The 20,402-nt window shown below is 41.6% G+C and overlaps 1 protein-coding gene across 1 annotated transcript in view; it reads left to right on the forward strand.

Moving 5' to 3' along the window:
• The window catches only part of CDKAL1 (CDKAL1 threonylcarbamoyladenosine tRNA methylthiotransferase), a 695,935-nt gene that overhangs the window by 662,522 nt on the left and 13,011 nt on the right, over positions 1-20,402 (forward strand). The window contains exon 15 of the mRNA XM_019030135.2: positions 1,863-2,027. Coding sequence (XP_018885680.1) covers positions 1,863-2,027 — 165 coding nt within the window. The remainder of the gene's footprint in view (positions 1-1,862; positions 2,028-20,402) is intronic.

Raw genomic sequence — 20,402 nt, forward strand, 5'->3', positions numbered from 1 at the left:
TTGACATTCCCCAGGGAATCATCTCAGACTGGGCAGTGCGTCCCCAGGAAACAGGGGAGCTTTTCAAAGCCCAGACTAAACGTGCTCTGTTCAGTACCGGTGGAGACTGCAGTTGAGGAAGGGCTCCCAGCACTCCATGTCTGGCCTGCATCGCTTCCCCATTTCCCCATCTCATTAATATACCCCAGAGGGCCATTTTCCTATTCAGGCCAACCTTCTGCTCAGCCCTGGGGAGGAGCTTGATTGCATTTTGGTTGCCTCTTCTCTCTCCTTTCTCTTGCCATCTGGGTTTTGCCTCAGCAGGGAACTTTTTTCCCTTCATTTTAAAGGCAGTGGCATGCCTCGTTAGCTGCTTCCTCCAATTTAAAGCAGTCGGGCTTTTTCCAATTATTAAAACTGGAGGAGGGGAAAACACTGAGCCCTTCATTCAGATCAAGGCAGCAGATCAAGGAGGGTTATTTTTCCCCAGAATAGTACCAAATCTCCCAGGGTTAGTTTGGTCTAGAGATTTTCTTATTTTATAAAAACTGATTTAAAAGGGCTTTTTATATCCTAACACTAAAGCTCTTTTAGTTCTTTTTGCCTGCCATAAGTAATTCACCACCCAGGTGACCTTTTTCTTCTACTTTGATGAAGCAGTGTACTCAGTGGTCATAAAAATCAAACTCAGACCAAGATTCAATTTTGCCTTTCAGAGAGGTTGGCTGTGGAACTCCTGGCTCTCATCTGACTTTTCTGTCTCTACAACTAAGCATATCAAAGATTTTCTAGGAATTATTTTTCTAAATAAGATGAGTTCCAGAGGTGAAGATTATATCTAGATATCCAAGTATTACTGGATTAGAACTGGTCTATTTATTTTGGATTCTAACTTGAAAAGACTGGCAAGTCGCTGCAGTGCTAAAATAGAAGTGTAAGGGAGACATCACACACACAAGCTACCTGTGGGTCCCAAAGGAAGGGAAACGTTTGCTCGAAGTAAACAAGTACTTTTATCAGGAATCTCTAGTGGAAAGAGACCACCTGACAGTTTCCTGTGAACAAGCCAAAGTACCCTTCAGAGGACTGGTTCTAGATGGAGGTAGATTCCCAGGACTGACAAACACATGCCTTTTCTAACAGAGCAGGGGAAATGAACGGCAGCTGTTAGTTTCAGGAGTCATTTAGCTCCAAACAGCAGTGTACAGTGTTATTGGAAGGTTCTTTCAAATGTACCTCCTTCTCCCTCAAAACAGCACACACATGCACGGACACAAACACGCAGGCCTGTTTGAAGTGTCTTTTCAAACCATTACTCTGACAGCTCACTTGGAAAGTATTAAAAGTATAAGGCTTTCATCAGTATTGTCTCAGTTTTCCTCATTGCATGGAATAGCCAAGAGCAAGATATCAAAGGCCTGTCCAGAAGTGGCTGGCTGATTGCTGGGGGATTTCCCAGGTCTGCCTTCCACGTGCCTCAGGACATCAGGCACATCCTGCACTGGAAAAGCACTGCCCAGGGGCCCAGGAGCCCCTCCCAGGAGTGCCTTTCCTTCCTGCAGGCTCTGCAGACCCTTGAGCAGCTAGAAGGTAAGAGTCCACTTTGGAGGGGATCCCAGAATAGAAAAATGACATTGAGGGACAATGAGGAAACCTGGATAATTAGGTGTGCCTTTGGTTAATAGTATTAATATATCAATTTGGGTTCATTAATTGTGGCAAAAGTACTATACTAATGTAAGACGGTAAATAATAAGAAAACTGGGAGTTAGGTATACAGGAGCTCTCCATACTATCTTTGCAATAATTCTATAAATCTGAAACTGTTCTAAAGTAAAATGTTTATTTTTAAAAATTAAGCCTCTGAAACAAATGTGTTTAAGGTTTTAGTGCCAAAGAACCCTGCGTTCATGGGGAAGATGGTTGAAGTGGACATCTATGAATCAGGCAAACATTTTATGAAAGGGCAGCCGGTATCTGATGCCAAAGTGTACACGCCCTCCATCAGCAAACCGCTAGCAAAGGGAGAAGTCTCAGGTTTGACAAAGGTAAGTAAAAGATGCTCTCCTCTCTACCCTGCTAGTAAAACAGCAGCTGTGGAAGCACAGTGATTCCAGGCCATGTTTCTGTTATCATTTATAGTTCCCTTTTTATGTATGCATGAGGCTTTAATCCTTTCTGACAGATTGAAATCTGAATTAGAAAGATGTGTTTTTGCTGATGCCGATAGCTTTGCTTCTCTGGCTGTAAAGGGAATAAGCTGTTTCTGCTTCCAGTTTAGAAGCAGGGGGTAAAAGCCATTATTTGCAGGTGAAAATGTTGACATCAAAAGATGATCTGATCCAGTATGTTTCTATGTCAGTAGATCCTGAGTGGAAGGGGATGAAGAAAGGGGTGTTTTCTTGCTTTACAAAGCTGTTTATACTGTAGTAAAAACCTACAGCTGAACAGGCACTAAACCGTATCATATATGCAGTTATGGTGCCTTTCAGAAGGGTGTTAGCTGGATATCTACTTTAGTCATGTGGAGTGAAAATTAAACATTTTTTTTCTTTCTATAAAAAAGTAACCTGACCCCTATTTTATACCTTGGTAAATATGGCCGTTTGCCAAGCTCTCTCACATTTCATTGAGCTACAGTTGTAAAAGCTGATGGAGTGTGAAATGAAAATGTGTATCACATTTCTAAGCATCATTTGATGTCCTTTCTCCAACACAATTGTTAAGCGCTTAAAAAAAAAAAGCATATAACAGTGATTTAACATATGGAAAAAAATAACTGATATTTATCTGGCCATGTAATTCCAAAATTGTTTTAATCTGTGTATAATCTTGTTCCTCAAAATAAATTGCAAGGACATGTTCGTTAAAATAAAGGGAATACCGCTTCACTCTGGCAATAGCAACAAAGACAATGCTATTGTCTGTGTTCTCACTGATTGTGGCACTGGATTCTTGTGTCCGACAGCAGTGATAATTCACATGTGCTTGACAAGTGCCCACGAAGGATCTGCATGCATGGCCGTCTAACCCGTAGTGGAATGGTATACACCAGCTTTTGTCAAAATCCTACCAAATGCATCAGCCTGCATGATCAGGAGATAACTCTAAAACTTGATAAACATAACCATTCATTTTTGCTGTTTATTTAAAAAAAAAAATCATACTTGGGGGATAGTATGGGTGGCCAGGAAGGAGCAGTGTAACCTGGCATTTAAATTATATTGCTAGAGATTTGGCTTTTGATATGTTAGCCAATACTTTGAAAAATTTTTTCAGAAGTCAGCTTATTTTTTGTTTTGTTTTGTTTTTCCACATAGTGTGTTTTACAAGGTTAATTTTAGATTGCCACAGTGAAAAGGGTTTCTCAGCAAGTAGCAGTAGTGGGGAAATTATTATTTCAAAGACTCTGCCTGGTTTAATTCCTTCATGTTTGCCTCTTGGAAAGGGAGTATTGTAAACATCACCATTGATAATACGTAAACAAGGAAATGTAGTGTCCCTCTATTCGTTCCTTAACTATAGTGTTACTGTCTAAAAGGGCAGTTCCGTTTAAATTCTCTGGGGCACCCTTTCTACTCTCCCATCCTTTCCTCTAGCCTAGAAAATGGTGTTATCAGTTCTACCACCAGCCCAGCTCTGAACCAGAATGGCCCAAAAGTCCCAGATAAGATGAGGAAGCCAGTTGGTTGCTGGTCTGTTAGAGCGTCTAGAAATAATGTGGTAGCATGAGGCCAGTGGGGTAGGAATATTGATTTGGGTATTTACATTAAGAGAAACAGTAAGGCTTTTGTTGGTTCTTGTTTGTTTGTTTGTTTTGAGAGAGGGTCTCCCTCTGTCTCCCAGGCTGGAGTGCAATGGTGTGATCACAGCTCATTGCAAACTCTGCCTCCTGGGCGCAAGCAATCATCCCACATCAGCTTCCTGAGTAGCTGGGACTATAGGCATGCACCACCATCCTGGCTAATTTTTTTTTTTTTTTTTTTTTTTGAGTCAGAGTCTCACTCTGTTGCCCAGCCTGGAGTGCAGTGGCATGCAGTGTCAGCTCACTGCAGCCTCCACCTCCCAAGTTCAAGCAATTCTCATGCCTCAGCCTCCTGAGTAGCTGGAATTACAGGCATGTGCCACTATGCCCGGCTAATTTTTTATTTTTAGTAGAGACAGGGTTTCACCATGTTGGCCAGGCTGGTCTCGAACCCCTGACCTCAGGTGATCCGCCCACTTCAGCTTCCCAAAGTGGTGGAATTACAGACATGAGCCACTGTGCTCGGCCCCAGCTGATACTGTTTATTTTTTGTAGAGACGGGATCTCGCTTTGTTGCCCAAGTTCGTCTTGAACTCCTGGCCTCAGACGGTCCTCCCACCTTGGTCTCCCTGGCATCTGAAGCAAAATACTGTGCTTTGGACTTATTTTGTCTCACTTGACCTCTTTTTTTTTTTTTTTCCTGATATGAAGTTTTGCTTGTCGCCCAGGCTGGAGTGCAATAGCATGATCTCACTGCAACCTCCACTTTCCAGGTTCAAGCGATTCTCCTGCCTCAGCCTCCCGAGTAGCTGGAATTACACGTGTGCGCCACCACACCCGGCTAATCACTTGACCTCTTTTGATGAAACTGATGAGAGGTACAACAGATTAGAAGGGTGTTATCAAAATGATGGTGGGAATGGGTGAAAGTTATATGCACATTTTTAGTGAAAGGGGCAGAAGAATAGGAAACTTGAGAAAAACACAGTTTTAAGATGCTGAGAACATCAATATTTTTATCTTGTGCTCACATGCAGCCTAATTTTTTCTGAAGAAAAACTGAAGAAAAACTGTAGATAGACAGGACGTGGGGTCAGCAATACCAAATCCATGACCATGTAATAGTTTGAAAAATTATCTGAAAGCCATCATCAAAGATTGGGATCAAGGAATTTTTTTGTTTAATTCCATTATGGAAATCTATTTATGGAAATTTTATGAACATTTTCAAGCATATACAAAAGTAGAGAGAATAGTATAATAATCCCACATACCTATTACCCACCCTTAGCAGTCATCAGATGACAGCCAATCTTATGTCATCTGTGTTCTTATCTACCCCTATTCCCCCAACCCTGATTATTTTGAAGAAAATCCCATTTACATTTTATTTCATCTAGAAATATACTAGTAAATACCTCTAAAAGATAAAGATTCCTTTTACAAACATAATCACAATATATTGTCAAATTTTAAAATCATTACCCATAATTGTCATTGGCTAAATACTCCATACCTACTGCTAGGACCCTAAGTCAACATTTATGGCGTGCTTATCATGGCCAAATACCATGCTAAATATGCTACATGTGTTTACTCATATCGCCCTCATAACCCTGAGAGGAAGGCACTATTATTATCCCCATTTCACAAATAAGGAATCTGAGCATCCGTAATTCAATAAATAGCTTATCTGGAGTCACAAAATTTGAAGGTAGAAGAGGGAAGCCAGGATTTATATCCCCACTTTCAAGCCTTTGTTTTTGTTTTTGTGTTTTAATTGTGGTAAAATATATGTAACATAAAATTTCCTGTCTTACTCATTTGTAAGTGTATAGTTAGTGGTGTTAAGTACGTTCTCATTGTTGTACAACCCATCTCCAGAACTTTCCATCTTGCAAAACTGAAACCCTGTACTCATTAAACAATAACTCCGGCCGGGCGCGGTGGCTCACGCCTGTAATCCTAGCACTTTGGGAGGCCGAGGCGGGTGGATCACGAGGTCAGGAGATCGAGATCATCCTGGCTAACACGGTGAAACCCCGTCTCTACTAAAAATACTAAAAATTAGCCGGGCGTGGTGGCGGGCGCCTGTAGTCCCAGCTACTCGGGAGGCTGAGGCAGGAGAATGGCGTGAACCCAGGAGGCGGAGCTTGCAGTGAGCCGAGATCGCGCCACTGCACTCCAGCCTGGGCGACAGAGCGAGACTCCGTCTCCAAAAAAAAAAAAAAAAAAAAAACACCATAACTCCTCATTTCCCCCTTCCCTCAGCCCCTGGTAACTTCTAATCTACTTTCTGCCTCTATGAATTTGATTACTTTTGGTACCTCATATCAGTGGAATCATATGCTCACCAGTGTTTGTCTTTTTGTGACTTGCTTATTTCACTTAGCATAATGTCCTCAGGGTTCATCCATGTTGTAGCATGTATCAGAATTTTCCTCCTTTTCAAGGCTAAATACTATTCCATTGGATGTGGATGCCACGTTTCATTTATTCATTCATCCATTGGTGGACATTTAGGTTGCTTCTACCATTTGGCTGTTATGAATAATGTTTGCTATGAACATGGGTGCACAGATATCTCTTCGAGTCCCTGCTCTCAATTCTTTTGGATATTTGTGCAGAAATAAGATTGCTGGATTGTATGGTACCTCTATTTTTAATCTTTTGAGGAGCTTGCATACTGTTTTCCACGGCAGCGGTACCATTTTACATTTCCACCAATAGTGCACAAGGGTTCCAATCTCTCCACATTCACACCAACACTTATTTTCTCTTTTGTTTTGTTTTGTTTTGTTTTGTTTTGATAGTAGCCATCCTAATCCGCATGGGTCAAGCCTGTTTTTTTTTTTTGAGACAGAGTCTTGCCCTGTCGCCCAGGCTGGAGTGCAGTGGCCTGATCTCGGCTCACTGTAAGCTCCGCCTCCTGGGTTCACGCCATTCTCCTGCCTCAGCCTCCCGAGTAGCTGGGACCACAGGAGCCCGCCACCACGCCCAGCTAATTTTTTTGTATTTTTAGTAGAGACGGGGTTTCACTGTGTTAGCCAGGATGATCTCGATCTCCTGACCTCGTGATCTGCCCGCCTTGGCCTCCCAAAATGCTGGGATTACAGGCGTGAGCCCCCGCGCCCAGCCTTTTTTTTTTTTTTTTTTTGGGACAGAGTCTTGCTCTGTCGCCCAGGCTGGAGTGCAGTGGCGCTATCTCGGCTCACCACAAGCTCTGCCTCCCGGGTTCACGCCATTCTCCTGCCTCAACCTCCCGAATAGCTGGGACTACAGGCACCCGCCACCGCGCCCGGCTAATTTTTTTTTTTTTTTTTTGTATTTTAGTAGAGACAGGGTTTCACCGTGGTCTCTATCTCCTGACCTTGTGATCCGCCCGCCTTAGCCTCCCAAAGTGCTGGGATTACAGGCGTGAGCCACCACACCGGACCTGTCAAGCCTGTATTTTTAAGCCCAGGTCCATACTGCCTTGCCCATTTTAATTGCAGGAGTCTTATTCGATAACTTCTGGACACCAGTTTCTTTTTGTATACCAGAGTAAACTTACACTGGATACAAAAACATAATAAGTAAGAGAGAGAGGGAAAAAAATGAGAAAATGGGCAGTTTTAATTATCTTCTCTGTGGGTTCAGTTAAAAATGGCATTAGAGATCTGTCTGTCTTAGGAATATGCAACAATGTGAACATTACTGCTGTCTGTTTTAATAAAGGCTAACTAGTTTTACTACTAATGTTCTTTCTTCTTGTCTGGCCTATGTTATAACACATCACTTGAATCTTACCATTTCTAAGATTGATTCTTAAGAAGTCAGAACTATTCTTTGCCTGGTACGAGATAGAAAAGAACATTTTCTCTTCTAATTTTAAACTTATGAATAGTTTGATTGCAAGGTTTTTTTTCATTGAATTCATTCTTAGTAGTAAAAATTGCTTTAAAGAAAGAAGTAGAGTAGCATCGTGGAAGATTGAAAGGATCTGGAGTCTGTCAGGTTTGGGTTCAAATTACAGTGACAGTTGCTATGATCAAGTACAACTTTCTTGACTCACAGTGTCTTCATTTGTATAATGGAGCTAACAACTGATTTGCAGAGGATTAAGTTAAATCATGTAGACAAAGTGCACGATGCATAGTAGGTATATTAAATATTTTAAAGAAAGAATTCAGTAAGTATCACTTTAAAAAGCAGTGGTTTCCTGGCTTTTATTTTGATTTCTTTTACTTTAATTTTTTTTTTTTTTTCTTTTTAGACAGAGTCTCACTCTGTCACCCAGGCGCGATCTCGGCTCACTGCCACCTTCACCTCCTGGGTTCAAGTGATTCTCGTACCTCAGCCTCTGGAATAGCTGGAACTACATGCATGCACCACCACACCCAGCTAATTTTTTTATTTTTAGTAGAGACAGGGTTTCACCATGTTGGCCAGGCTGCTCTCAAACTCCTGGCCTCAAGTCATCCACCTGCCTCAGCCTTCCAAAGTGCGGGGATTAGAGGCGTGAGGCACCACACCCGGCCTACTTTAAATTTTTTTTTTTTTTAAGTACTTTGCAGCTTGATGCAGTGGTTCACGCCTGTAATCCCAGCACTACTGGAGGCCAAGGCAGGAGGAGTGCTTGACCCCAGAGTTTAAGAACAGCCTAGCACCATTGGGAGACTTCATCTCTATAAAAATTAAAAAAATTAGCCGAGTGTGATGGTGTATACCTGTAGTCTCAGCTACTTGGGAGGCCGAGGTGGGGGGATCACTTGGCCCCAGAGGGTTGAGGATGCAGGCAGCCACTGCAGCCCAGCCTGGGTGAAAGAATGAAACCTTATCTCAAACAAAAAAAAAGTACTTTGCGTTCATGGATTTCACTGTACATTATAGTATAGCAATTAAGAACATGAATTCTGGATTCCGATTACCCAGGTTTGAATCTTGATTCTACTATTACAAAAAATATGATCTTGGGCAAGTTACTCAATGTGCCTCCACCTCAGTTCTCCCTATGTAAATGAGTGATAGTACTACCTGCTTCATAGGATATACATGGAAATGGCTTAGCAGTCAATAAATATTGACTACTGTTTTCATTATTAATTTGTGGTGCATGCCAAGGCATTATTTTACTTTAACTTGTGAAGTAAAAGTTGCCCAATATCTTATCATTTCAAATGTTGTATTCATCAGCCGTAGATTTCTGACAATGGCAGATGAAACCAGACCAACTGCTGAGATTCCTCCATGAGAATGACAAATTAACAGAAGGAGATTCCAATAATACTACTACAGCATTGGCCATTCTTACTGACAGACATTTCTTCCTCTTACTCTTTATGTCTTTTTTTTTTTTAAAGAGAATATTCTAGAATGGAGGCCTGGACTTACCATTCTCTTTCTTACAAGTTAAGAGAAGGCTGCCCCAGGGTGCCTTAGTGCCACCTGTTTCTCATCTATTGAGACTTTGATCCTGAGAATGGATTCACTTGAGCAGTTAGATAGCTCGGCACCGACACAGCTGACCGCGCTTGGAAAGGAAGCAGAAGTTTTAAAGGGTGGCATGGTTTGCTTCATTACCAGACAAAAGCCAGCAGGATATTCAGGTGTACTGAGTTTTATGTACAAACTATACTATATTTTCAGAGCTTTGACCCTTGGAAAAACACAGTTAAAATGTTTTCCTCTCCATCTGACATTCATTTCCAGAACCACTGAAGTGAAAGGGTCTATTAGTTCAAGGCCAGATTTGAAAGCACACGAAAACTACATTCATGAGGTTAAGAAATGGCTTAATAATTAAGTTAAAACACTTGAAAGTGGGTCTAATTTCAGACAGATCAGCTAACCATGCTAGAAGCAAATGAGGGCGTGTTTCTTCCTATTTTTCCTTCCACCCCCAAGACACTGGCTCCCAAGCAGTTTTTTCTGTTCCTTTTTTTTTCTTATTAAACTTTATGTGAGACTAAATTCTTCATCGCTGCTAAGTTCATGTCACAAACAATTAAAACCATAGTACATTTAATATTTTATGCATTTTTCTTTCATTTTGTATCTCGTTAGTTTCTTTTACAGACTGGTTAGGACGTATTTGAGTTTCACAGTGTAGATACATAGCTTTTATTCTATGCTGCTGAGCTATATTTTATTGACCATTGCAGCTGAATTAGTATGACTGTCACTTCAAACTGTGTTTAGTGTGTTTACAATACCTTCCGTGTACCAATTTGAGTACCATCCAAAGTATCATCAGAGCAAGCTGATGCTAAACAATTAGCTTTCATTTCACTTGCATCACTAATTGTGCAATCACTGATGATAATTCTCTTCCTCCTGAGGGTTGTAGCTGGAGCATCGTGAGGGAAATTGCATGCATCAGGGAACTAATTGTGCCTTGATAATAATAATAGCTACCATTTAGTGAACCACTACTATGTGCTTGGTATTGAGGCTCTTTACTCGTATTACTTCAGTTTATTATTCTAGCCTGGCCTAGGGCAGCTAGAACACGATGAAGTTCTTTACACAGCTGTACACACCCACATAGAGGCATCATAGGATGGGACTGAGCAGGCATTTTCCCCACCTCTCCATCCTTTGTCCACGTTCAAGATAGGAGGCAGAAGGAGCAGTGAGCCTGGGACAAAGACGTGGACCGACTTCCCTAGCTAAGCGCTAAGGAAAAGAACCAGGCCCCCGAGCCTGAATTACTCACATATGCAGCATGCAGGTAGCACCTGGCCTCTTATAATATGTTTCAATGTTTATTATCGAGGAACTGAATGAAATCTTAGAGATGGAAATAATGAATATGGGCTTGGTCTTTGAGAAGTTTTTGGTCTTGGCTGTTCCTCTGGTAATACTGCTAATCAATTGTGACCCTGGTAGGGAGGGATTGGTGTGAGGGAAGTGGTCTTATATAGGTATGCTAGCTCACCTGTGCGACATAATTACTCCTGTGGTTCAAATTTTATGGATAATTTTCCCAAATCTAAAAGGAATCCCTTAAGAGCAAAAGGGATTCTTTATCATGAAAGCATTGAATGGGAAAAAAGCCTTCTTAGGAGAACCAAAGATATATTTCAGCAGCAGCGGAACCTGAAAGGTCATCTAAGCCCAACCACCTATCCCTGCAGGATGGGACTAGGGAAGTTCCAGAAGACCATGATTTCCTGTGATGATTTGAACCCAGGTGTTGGGAACCACTCTTCCACACTCACATTTTCACTGCACTATTTCCCCTTCATATGTCTTTACCTTTTTACTCAGTCAACAATTATCAATGACGAGTATGACACTGTATGCATCAAAGAACTAATTGTGCCTTGATAATATCTGTCTGTGTCAGGACTGTCTGCATCAGTCCTGGTTTATACGTGTTGTAATAGTATTAATAATGTGCCCTTATTCCACTCCTCAAAGTATTCTAGTTTGGATGATAAATTATATGGTCATCCTATAAATTCCAAAAGTTGAGCCAGCGCTGTGTCAAGCACTGCTTGGGATACAGAAGTCGGAGATACCATCCTGCCCTCAAGGAGATAAAGTCTAGTTGGGAAGAGAAGATATGTGCTGCTGTGGTCTGAATGTTGGTGTCTTCCCAACGTTCAGTGTTGAAACCTAATCACTCATGTGATGGTGTTAGGAGCTGGAGCCTTTGGGAGGTGGTTAGGTCATGAGGGCGGAGCCTTCATGATGAGGATTAGTACCTTTATACCATACTTATGAAGGCTCCAGAGAGCTGCCTTGACCCTTCCATTGTGTGAGGACACAGCAAGAAGACTCTGTCTATAAACTAGAAATCTGGCCCCCACCAGACACCAAATCTGCTGGCACCTTGATCTTAGATTTCCCAGCTTCTAAAACAGTGAGAAATAAATATCTGTTGTTTAAAAGCTACCCAGTTTATGGCATTTTGTTACAGTCACCGAAACGAACTAAGACAGTATGTACATATGAAACAAAATCTATAATATGTCAAATGTTAAATTGGTTGGCGTTAGATCATAAGAAGTTGGAAGATAGGAGATCTCTGATGACTTGAGGTATCAGGAAATGTATGGGTCAGGATTCTTTGCAGACAACAGAGAGCAGTTTAGTTAAACAGGAAGGAATGTATGAAAGGATGCTAGATGGCCCACAGAATTGTTAGAAGGGCCAGGGACCAGAATCTTTGCTGAGTTTTCCAGCAACAACACCCAGAACCACACAGGAGCTTCTGGTAAGAGGTGTCGCCTCTGCTCCACCTGCCCCAGCAAGGCAGAGGCCCCATGCCCCATCTGCTTCCTCATGAAGCTTCCCAATCAATGTCTCACATATATCACATCTGATTATGGAACCCAAGTCTCACATTTACACCCTGGGGACAAAGGAGGTTGGAAAATCATTTTTGGCATCTGTAGTCATGGGGAACTGTCAATGTGGAGAGGGTTTTCAGACAACTTCTACTACAGAGAGTTTCATGGATATGGTAGGATTAGAATGGGACTTTGAAGGTGAGAAGAACTTAATCAGGCAAGTAAAGAAGGAAATTTTTCTCACTGTGAAAGGAACCAACGCAAAGTGACAGAATGCACAGACTAAGAAGTTGTGGGCAGTTGGAAGGCACAGAGAAATCACCTTTAGTATAAAGACTGGGACCTCTGGGTTTTGAAGTCAAATAGGATTTATACCTAAGACATTAGACAAGCACATATATTCGTCCAAGACAGGTTAGGCTGTGCTTCGGTAACAAATTAACCCTGAAATCTCAGGGCTAACATAACAGAGGTTTATTTCCTGCTCACACTGAGCATCTAAGATGTACCATTTAGTTTGTAGTTTAGAGTCAGGTAGTTGTCTGCTCCACACAGTCACTCAGGGACCCAAGTTGACTGCATGTCTCCATGATAAGGAAAGACGATTGCTGGTGAACCAGGCTTTTTACTGCCTCAGCACAGGAGTGGCACATGGTATTTGTATTCATATTCATTGGCCAGAACTATCCACATGGCCCTGTCTAACTATAAGAGTCTAGAAAATACCTACTTTTGTTTTAATAAGGAGAAGATATGGGTGAATACTAGAAGTTTCTATCATGCATGTGGGAATATTTTGCTTTGCTTTGTTTTTGAGACAGAATCTCATTCTGTCACCCAGGCTCTGGAGTGCAGTGGTGCAATCTTGGCTCACTTGTAGTCTCTACTTCCTGGGCTCAAGTGATCCTCCCACCTCAGCCTTCCAAGTAGCTGGGACTACAGACATGCGCCACTGTGCCTGGCTAATTTTTTTTTAATTTTTTGTAGAGATGAGGTCTCATTATGTTACCCAGGCTGGTCTCAAACACCTGGGCTCAAGCAATGCTCCAGCCTCAGCCTCTTAGAGTGCTGGGATTACAGGTGTGAGCCTCCGTGCCTGGCTACGTGTGGGAAAGTTTTTGGGCATGAGCATAGTATAGTGAAAGTTTCTATATGAGGGAAAGCCCGTGAAAGCAGGCCCCGCCTGACTGGTCTGCCCATGACTGGCTCCAGGCCCCAGTGCAGTGCCTGATTCATGGTTATTGAATGAACTTGGCTCTCGGCGATATGCAGGGTGGAATGGATGGGTTCTCCACCAGAGACAGGGAACCTACATGATAGGTTGAAATCCTCTGTTACTCCAGCTGATGAGGACATTAATATATTCTTCAATGGTTAAAAAAAAATCACAGTCAAGCCACTCAACCTACTCTTTGAAGTCATTTGACATCTTGATAAGCAGATTGCAAAAGCCCCTTTTTAAACTGATAGTAATCTTGCAAATGGAAATTCTTTTCATGGGAACTATGAGGATGAGTACTTTAGAGCAGAGTTGCTTCTAACCATAAATTGTAGTTTCCTAGTTTCCCTTCTCACTTTCTAATGATGAAAGTGACAGCCTATTTCTCCTATGAGACTCAGAGTATGGATGTTGCAATGTACCTAAAATAATAGAACATTATTTTTAAATAAATAAAATAGAATATGTTCAAAGAAATAGAGTGTGTTTGTTTTCTAACATAGTTTATAATGTTTAAAATTTTTTTCATTTTTAAATTTTTATGTATTTAGGGGGTACAAGCGCAGATTGCTTATATGCATGCAAGCAGTGTTTTAAATTTAAAGGGCTTTGGGGAAACAAATTTTCTCCTGTCCCTCTCTCTCCTGAATGCAATTCTATAAAATTATTGAGAAACAGAAATTTTCAATCCATATATCAAATCAGGTATCTAGGGCAGTTTTCTGATAGGAAGCCAACCTAAAAAATTAAGATGTAGCACCTTGCAAATTTGCCAACCCCTGAGAAGGAAATTCAAAAGGCAATAAAGGCAAAGAACCATCAGCTGACTTTATCAAGATCAGCATTTTCCCTTCCACAGGCCCCTGGCTCCCAGAGCTTCCTCCTTGAAAATATCCGTTTTGAAGAAATAGAGTGGCCCTTACGCACATCAGGTCAGACTGTGGGTTTGGCATTTTGGCTCTGTTCCTTACTATTTGTGATCATTAGTCACTTACCCTCTCTAGGTGTCTTTCCTCATCTATAAATTGGGAGGAATAGAGTCCATTTGATAGGATGGTTTTGATGTCGAAGTGAGATAAAGCTTGGGAAGCCCTGAACGCTGCCTGACACGTAGAAGTGATCAGTGAATATGTGATGTGGAGTGGGGGGCATGGTGATAGTGAAGATTTACTTGGGGCCTGGTTGGTCAAGATACTAATAATATCTCGTTCGTGAACATGGATGATGTTTTGCCCTAATCACCTGTATGCCATGAGACGAGGAATTGGTCGTTGGTCTTTTTAAACATACAGTCTTTATAAGCAGCAATAGCATTTGTAAAGGATAGCTGCCTGAAATAAATTCTTTCTGTTTTTCAGTTCCCCCTTTTCACTGACTTTGAGTAGCTGTTTCTTTTGTTATCCTTCATGTGAGCACAGTTCCTCTGAACAATCACAAAGCATCTATGGTGTAAGATAGTGGCATTCACTACAGGTCTTCTTCTCTTAAATATTCTTGTGGGAAGTGATTTTCCCTGCCGTGTACTATATTATCTGAAAATAAAACAATCTGCCTAACCAGTCTCCCTGTTTCTACCCTGAATATAAATCAGATTGTGTCTCTCTCCTCCTCAAAACCATCTAGTGCTCCATATGACTCAGAAATTCCATATATAGCCAACAGAAGGGAAACCAGGGACTCAGATACTTATATCCCAATATTCATACCAGCATTATTCATAAATAACCCAAAGGTGGAAATAACCAAAGTATCTATCAACAGATGAATGGACAAACAAAATGTGGTATGTAGTAGAATGGAATTTTATTCAGCCATAGAAAGACATGAAGTTCTGACACATGCTACAGCATAGGCAAATCTGGAAACATGATGTGAAGCAAAATAAGCCACACCAGAAAGGGCAAATATTACATAATTCCACTTATGTGAAATATTGAGAATAGGCAAATTCATAGAGACAAACTAGGTTAAAGCTTACCAGGGGCTGGGGGTGGAGGAGTTCCTTAAGGGTTACAGAGTTTCTGCTTGGGGTGATAACGTTTTGGAAATAGTGGTAATGGTTGCACAACATGATAAATATAATTAATGCCACTAAATTGTGTACTTAAAAATTGTTCAAATGTTATTATATATATATATATATATATATATATATATATATATATACATACCATATAAACATTTTTATAAAAATCATCTAAGGTTTCCCAGCATGTTCAGAATGAAAGCCAGAGACCCTACAACAGCCTCAAGGATCAAGGTCCCATGCCTTGACCTCTCTCCCCTCGAGAACACTGGCCTCCATGCTGCTCCTTGAACATGAACACACGAGGTCTGCTCCCTCAGGAGGGCCTTTCCAACTGCTGGTCCCTCTGCTTGGAATGCCCATCTCTTAGATGTCCCTGGTACATACTTCATTCAGGTCTCTGCTGAAGCACCAGCTTATCAGTGAGGTCACCCTGGGCAGTCGTCTATAAAACCCCAAGCCCTCACCATCCAACACAATCTAGTACTTCCTATTCTTACTCTACTCTATTTTCTCCATGGCACATTTTATCACCAGACATATTAAATATTTACATGTTTCTTTTGCCTCTAGTTACCAAAATTGAAGCCCCATGAATGCTGAGACTTTGCTTCATTCACCTTTGTGTCCTTAATGACTAGGATAGGGCCTGGCAGGGAGCAAATGCTCAGTAAACGTCTGTTGGATGAATGAATGAATGAATGAATGAATGAATGAATGAATGAATTTGTTCCGGAGATATATGTATACCCCTTACTGAAAAGGACTGCAAGACCAAAAAGCTGGTTATCCTAGATATGGGTTATCTTTTGCCATGATAAATGCCCTATGACAACCAACCACAGAACTGCAGTGGGGCTCAGCTGATCTCAGCCTGGCTCACTCACACATCTGCAGTGCACTGTAGGGTAGCTCAGCAGCTCTTCTAAGCTTGGTGGGGCTTCCTAAAATGTATGGACGTTCAGCAGACATTTGGTGGATCTAGATGGCCTCAACTGGGACTCCGTGGGTGAATCAGCCCTGCTCCACATGCCTCATCCTTCAACTGGCTGACCTGAGCATGTTCCCATGGTAAAGGCAGAGGAATAGCAAACAGACATGCACAAGTGCTTTTCAAGCCTCTGCATGCATGATGTTTGATAGCATCCTGTTGGCCAAGTAAATCACATGGCCAAGACCAGGGACACACTACAGAGTTATGTGACAAGAAGATACAGATACAAGGAGGTATAAGGAATTGGGAATATTAATGTATTCAGTCTACCACACCCTATGAAATCTTGGTGTTTTTGCCTGTGATCTGCGCAACTTTCCTCCTTCTTTTCTATGTCCCCAGAAGAAATCACATTCAGTTTCAGCCTGAGATCTAACCCTTTCAGCTCTACAACTCAGTGTCTTGTTTTTAGGTAGTGAGTTGTAGAGCTGGAAGGGTTGGATCTGGTAAAAAGAATCTGAAATCTAAACGTCAATGGAAGCTAAGGGACCTTGTCATAGTCTTTTCTATGAGGAAATGTCAAGTGCTCTAGATATCCGGTGTTTTTCTCTGAGGTACAGTTGTACCCAGCAACTCAACAGTATCACCCTGGGGACCTGTGGTAGGCAGAATAATGCCCCCCACTTCACCCCCCAAAGGTGATCATGTCCTAATCCCTAGAACCTGTGACTATGTTACATTACATGACAGAGAGAATTAGGGTTGCATATGGAATTGAATTTGCTCATCAGCTGCCCTTAACATAAGGAGGGTATACTTGATTATCCAGATGGGCCCAGTGTAATCACAATGGTCCTTAAAAACAAAAGAGAAAGGCAGGAGAATCAGAGGTCAGAGTGATAGGAATGCTGACTTCAAAGATAGAAGCGGGCTGTGAGCCTAGGGATGCAAGCTAGAAAGGCAAGGCAATGGATTCTCCCCTACAGCCCTAGAAGGAGTCCGCACCACACTTGATTTCAGTCCATTGAGACCCATCTGACTTCTGAGTTCCAGAACTAAAAAATGGTAAATTTGTATTGTTTTAAGCCATGCAGTTTATGGTAATTTGTTACCGCAGCAATTGGAAACTAATTGGGAACTTATCAGACTGATTTTATCCTATAGAATCCATGTAAAAAATGAGAAGGTGTATATTGGCAGGCTGGGCATAGTGGCTCACTCCTGTATTCCCAGCATTTTGGGAGGCCAAAGTGGGAGGATCACTTGAGCCAAGGAGTTCAAGGCTGCAAGTGAGCTATAATTGCACCACTAAACTATAGCCTGGACCACAGAGAAAGATCCCGTCTCCAGAAAAAAAATAATAATAAGTGTGTATTAGCAACCAAGTGGCTATTTATGTCCCATCTATTTTCCACATTGACCAATCATTTTAAGAAAGGTGTGGTGGATGGGGGGGGAACACCTAAGGCATTGAGAGGCGGTAAAGGAAACGTACTAATGGAGAAGAGGGAGGTTAGCGACTGGGGCCCATCTAAGAAAAGAAAGAGATTCTTAGGGAACTGCTTGGAGAGTTAATGTTTGCAGGAAGCCCACCCACAGGTCTTGAACCCCCATCCTGGACCACTTTTTCTTCCTTTGACCAACCGTTCCCCAACCCTCATCTCCAGCCCAAATCTTGCTAGAGCTTCTAACTTACATCACATCAGCTGTGATGAGGACTTGGTGTGGCCCCTTATCTGCAATCATTTCTCTAGTCTGGGTGCCATACCTAGGAGTGGCATTGCTGGGTTGGCCAGAGTGTACAGCTCCCACCTTACCAGGTAATGCCCTCCTATCTCCCAAAGTGGCTATGTTAATTTCTGCCATTACCAGCAGCAGTGTCATAGTGTTCTGGATCCTCCACATTCTCACCCATACTTGATATTGTTCGTTTTTTTACTTTTTCCAACCTGGTATATGTAAGCTAGTATTTTTGTATTTTTAACTTGTATTTCTCTAATTACAAATGAGGTTGAGCATTTTTTAAAAATATATTTATTGGTTTTATATATATATACACACACATATATATATTCAGATTTTCTCTTCAGCAAAGAGTCTGTATAAAAAGTGTTTTGCCCATTTTCTTCTATTGGATGATACTTTTTCATTGATGTTTAGGATTTCTTTTTCTTTTTTTCTTTTGAGTCAGGGCCTTGCACTGTTGCCCAGGCTGGAGTGCAGTGGTGTGATCATTAGCTCACTGCAGCCTTGAAATCCTGGCCTTAGGTGATCCTCCCACCTCAGCCTCCCAAGTAGCTGGGACTATAGGCATGCACCACCATACCCAGCTAGGTTTTATTTTTTATTTATTTATTTTTATTTATTTATTTTTTAAGATAGAGTATCACTCTGTCCCCCAGGCTGGAGTGCAATGACACGATCTCGGCTCACTGCAACCTCTGCCTCCCAGGTTCAAGCAATTCTCCTGCCTCCGCCTCCCAAGTAGCTGGGATTACAGGCGTGCACTAGCACGCCTGGCTAATTTTTATATTTTTAGTAGAGACAGGGTTTTGCCATGTTGGCCACGCTGGTCTCGAACTCCTGACCTCAAGTGATCCACCCACCTCAGCCTCCCAAAGTGCTGGGATTACAGGCGTGAGCCACCACATCTGGCTATTTTTGCAGAGATGGGAACTCGCTATGTTGCCCAGGTTGGTCTCAAACTCCTCGCCTCCAGAAGTTCTCCTACTTTGGCCTCCCAAAGTACTGGGACCACAGGCAAGAGGCACTGTGCCCAGCTGAGATTTCTTTATGTAGTCTAGAGTCAATTATATGTGAAGCAAGTGTCTCTTCCCAGTTTGCAGCTTGTTAACCTCTGTGGTTAGAAGTTTTGTTCTTTTGTTTAGAACTTTGTATATTATTGTGATTTGTTTAAGAAGTATGTCCTCCCTACCTCGTGGTTAGAAAGGTTTTCCTCCCATATTGTCCTAAAGTTTTTCTAGTTTTTCCTTAGCCAGGTAAATATTTAATATACCTGAAACTGATTTTTAAACATGGTAGGTAGGGGTTAAATTTCATTGTTTTATCTGTGTATAAGCAACTGTTCCAGAAAACTTTATTGAAAGTCTGTCTTTCCTATTGGTCTTCAATGCCTCTGTTATGAATCAGATTTCCAAGTATGTGTGAATTGGTATCCAGCCCTCTACTTGGCAACTTTTTGTATTAGTTATCTGTTGCTGTGTAACAAATTACTTCAAAACTTAGAAACTTAAAACAACAAACATTTATTACCTCACAGTTTCTGTGGGTCGGAAATCTAGGTGCAGCTTCTCTGGGTGCCCGTGGCACAGTACTGCTTCTTCAGCTGCAGTCAGGCTGGCAGCCGGGGATGTGGCGTTAACTGAAGGCCCAACTGGGGAGGATCTGCTTCTAAGCTCACTTATATGGTGATGGTAGGATTCAGTTTCTCATGGGTTGTTGCTTTAAGGTCTTAGTCCTTGGCTGGCTATTGGTCAGAGGCCTCCCTCCATTCCTTCTCCTGTGGACTTCTGCATAGTGCGGCTCACAGCATGGCAGCTGGCTTCCCTCAGAGCAAGCAAGCAAGCAGAGAGAGAGAGAGATGGAAGCTACAGTACTTTGTAACCTAATTTTGGAAGTGGCATCCGTCATTTATGTTGAGCATTAGAAGCAAGTGAGTACATTCAGATCATAGCCAAGGGGAAGGGATTACATATGGCTGTGAATACCAGGAGGCGAGGCTCACTGGGGATCATCTTCAGGGCTGCCTACCGTACTTTTATAGTAACATAAGTAAGTTTTTTAATATTAATCTAATTTTAAGTGCCTCTCCATAGGATCATTATTTTTTACTTTTAAAAAACTATCTATATTCAAAATAGAAAGGGAGAATGGGCATGTCTTGGAACAGATTTTTGGAAGAAAGCATAATAGAACTTTGGGAGTGATAGGAAAATATGTAGAGATGTGATCTTTCTTCAGATGGTTGGGTTCAGTTTAGTGTAATTATAGTAAGTACAGTCATCTCTTGGTATCTGTGGGGGATTGGTTCCAGGACCCCCCATGGATACCAAAATTCATGGATGTTCAAATTCCTTATATAAAATGACATAGTTTTACATATAAACTACCCACATTTTCCCATGTATTATCTCTAGATGACTTTTGATATCTAATACAGTCCCTATACATCTCTTCAGATTCATGGATTCAACATAGTA

The sequence above is a fragment of the Gorilla gorilla genome, chromosome 5 (genome assembly GCF_029281585.2).
Source record: "Gorilla gorilla gorilla isolate KB3781 chromosome 5, NHGRI_mGorGor1-v2.1_pri, whole genome shotgun sequence".
In the NCBI taxonomy this organism is placed as follows: domain Eukaryota; kingdom Metazoa; phylum Chordata; class Mammalia; order Primates; family Hominidae; genus Gorilla; species Gorilla gorilla.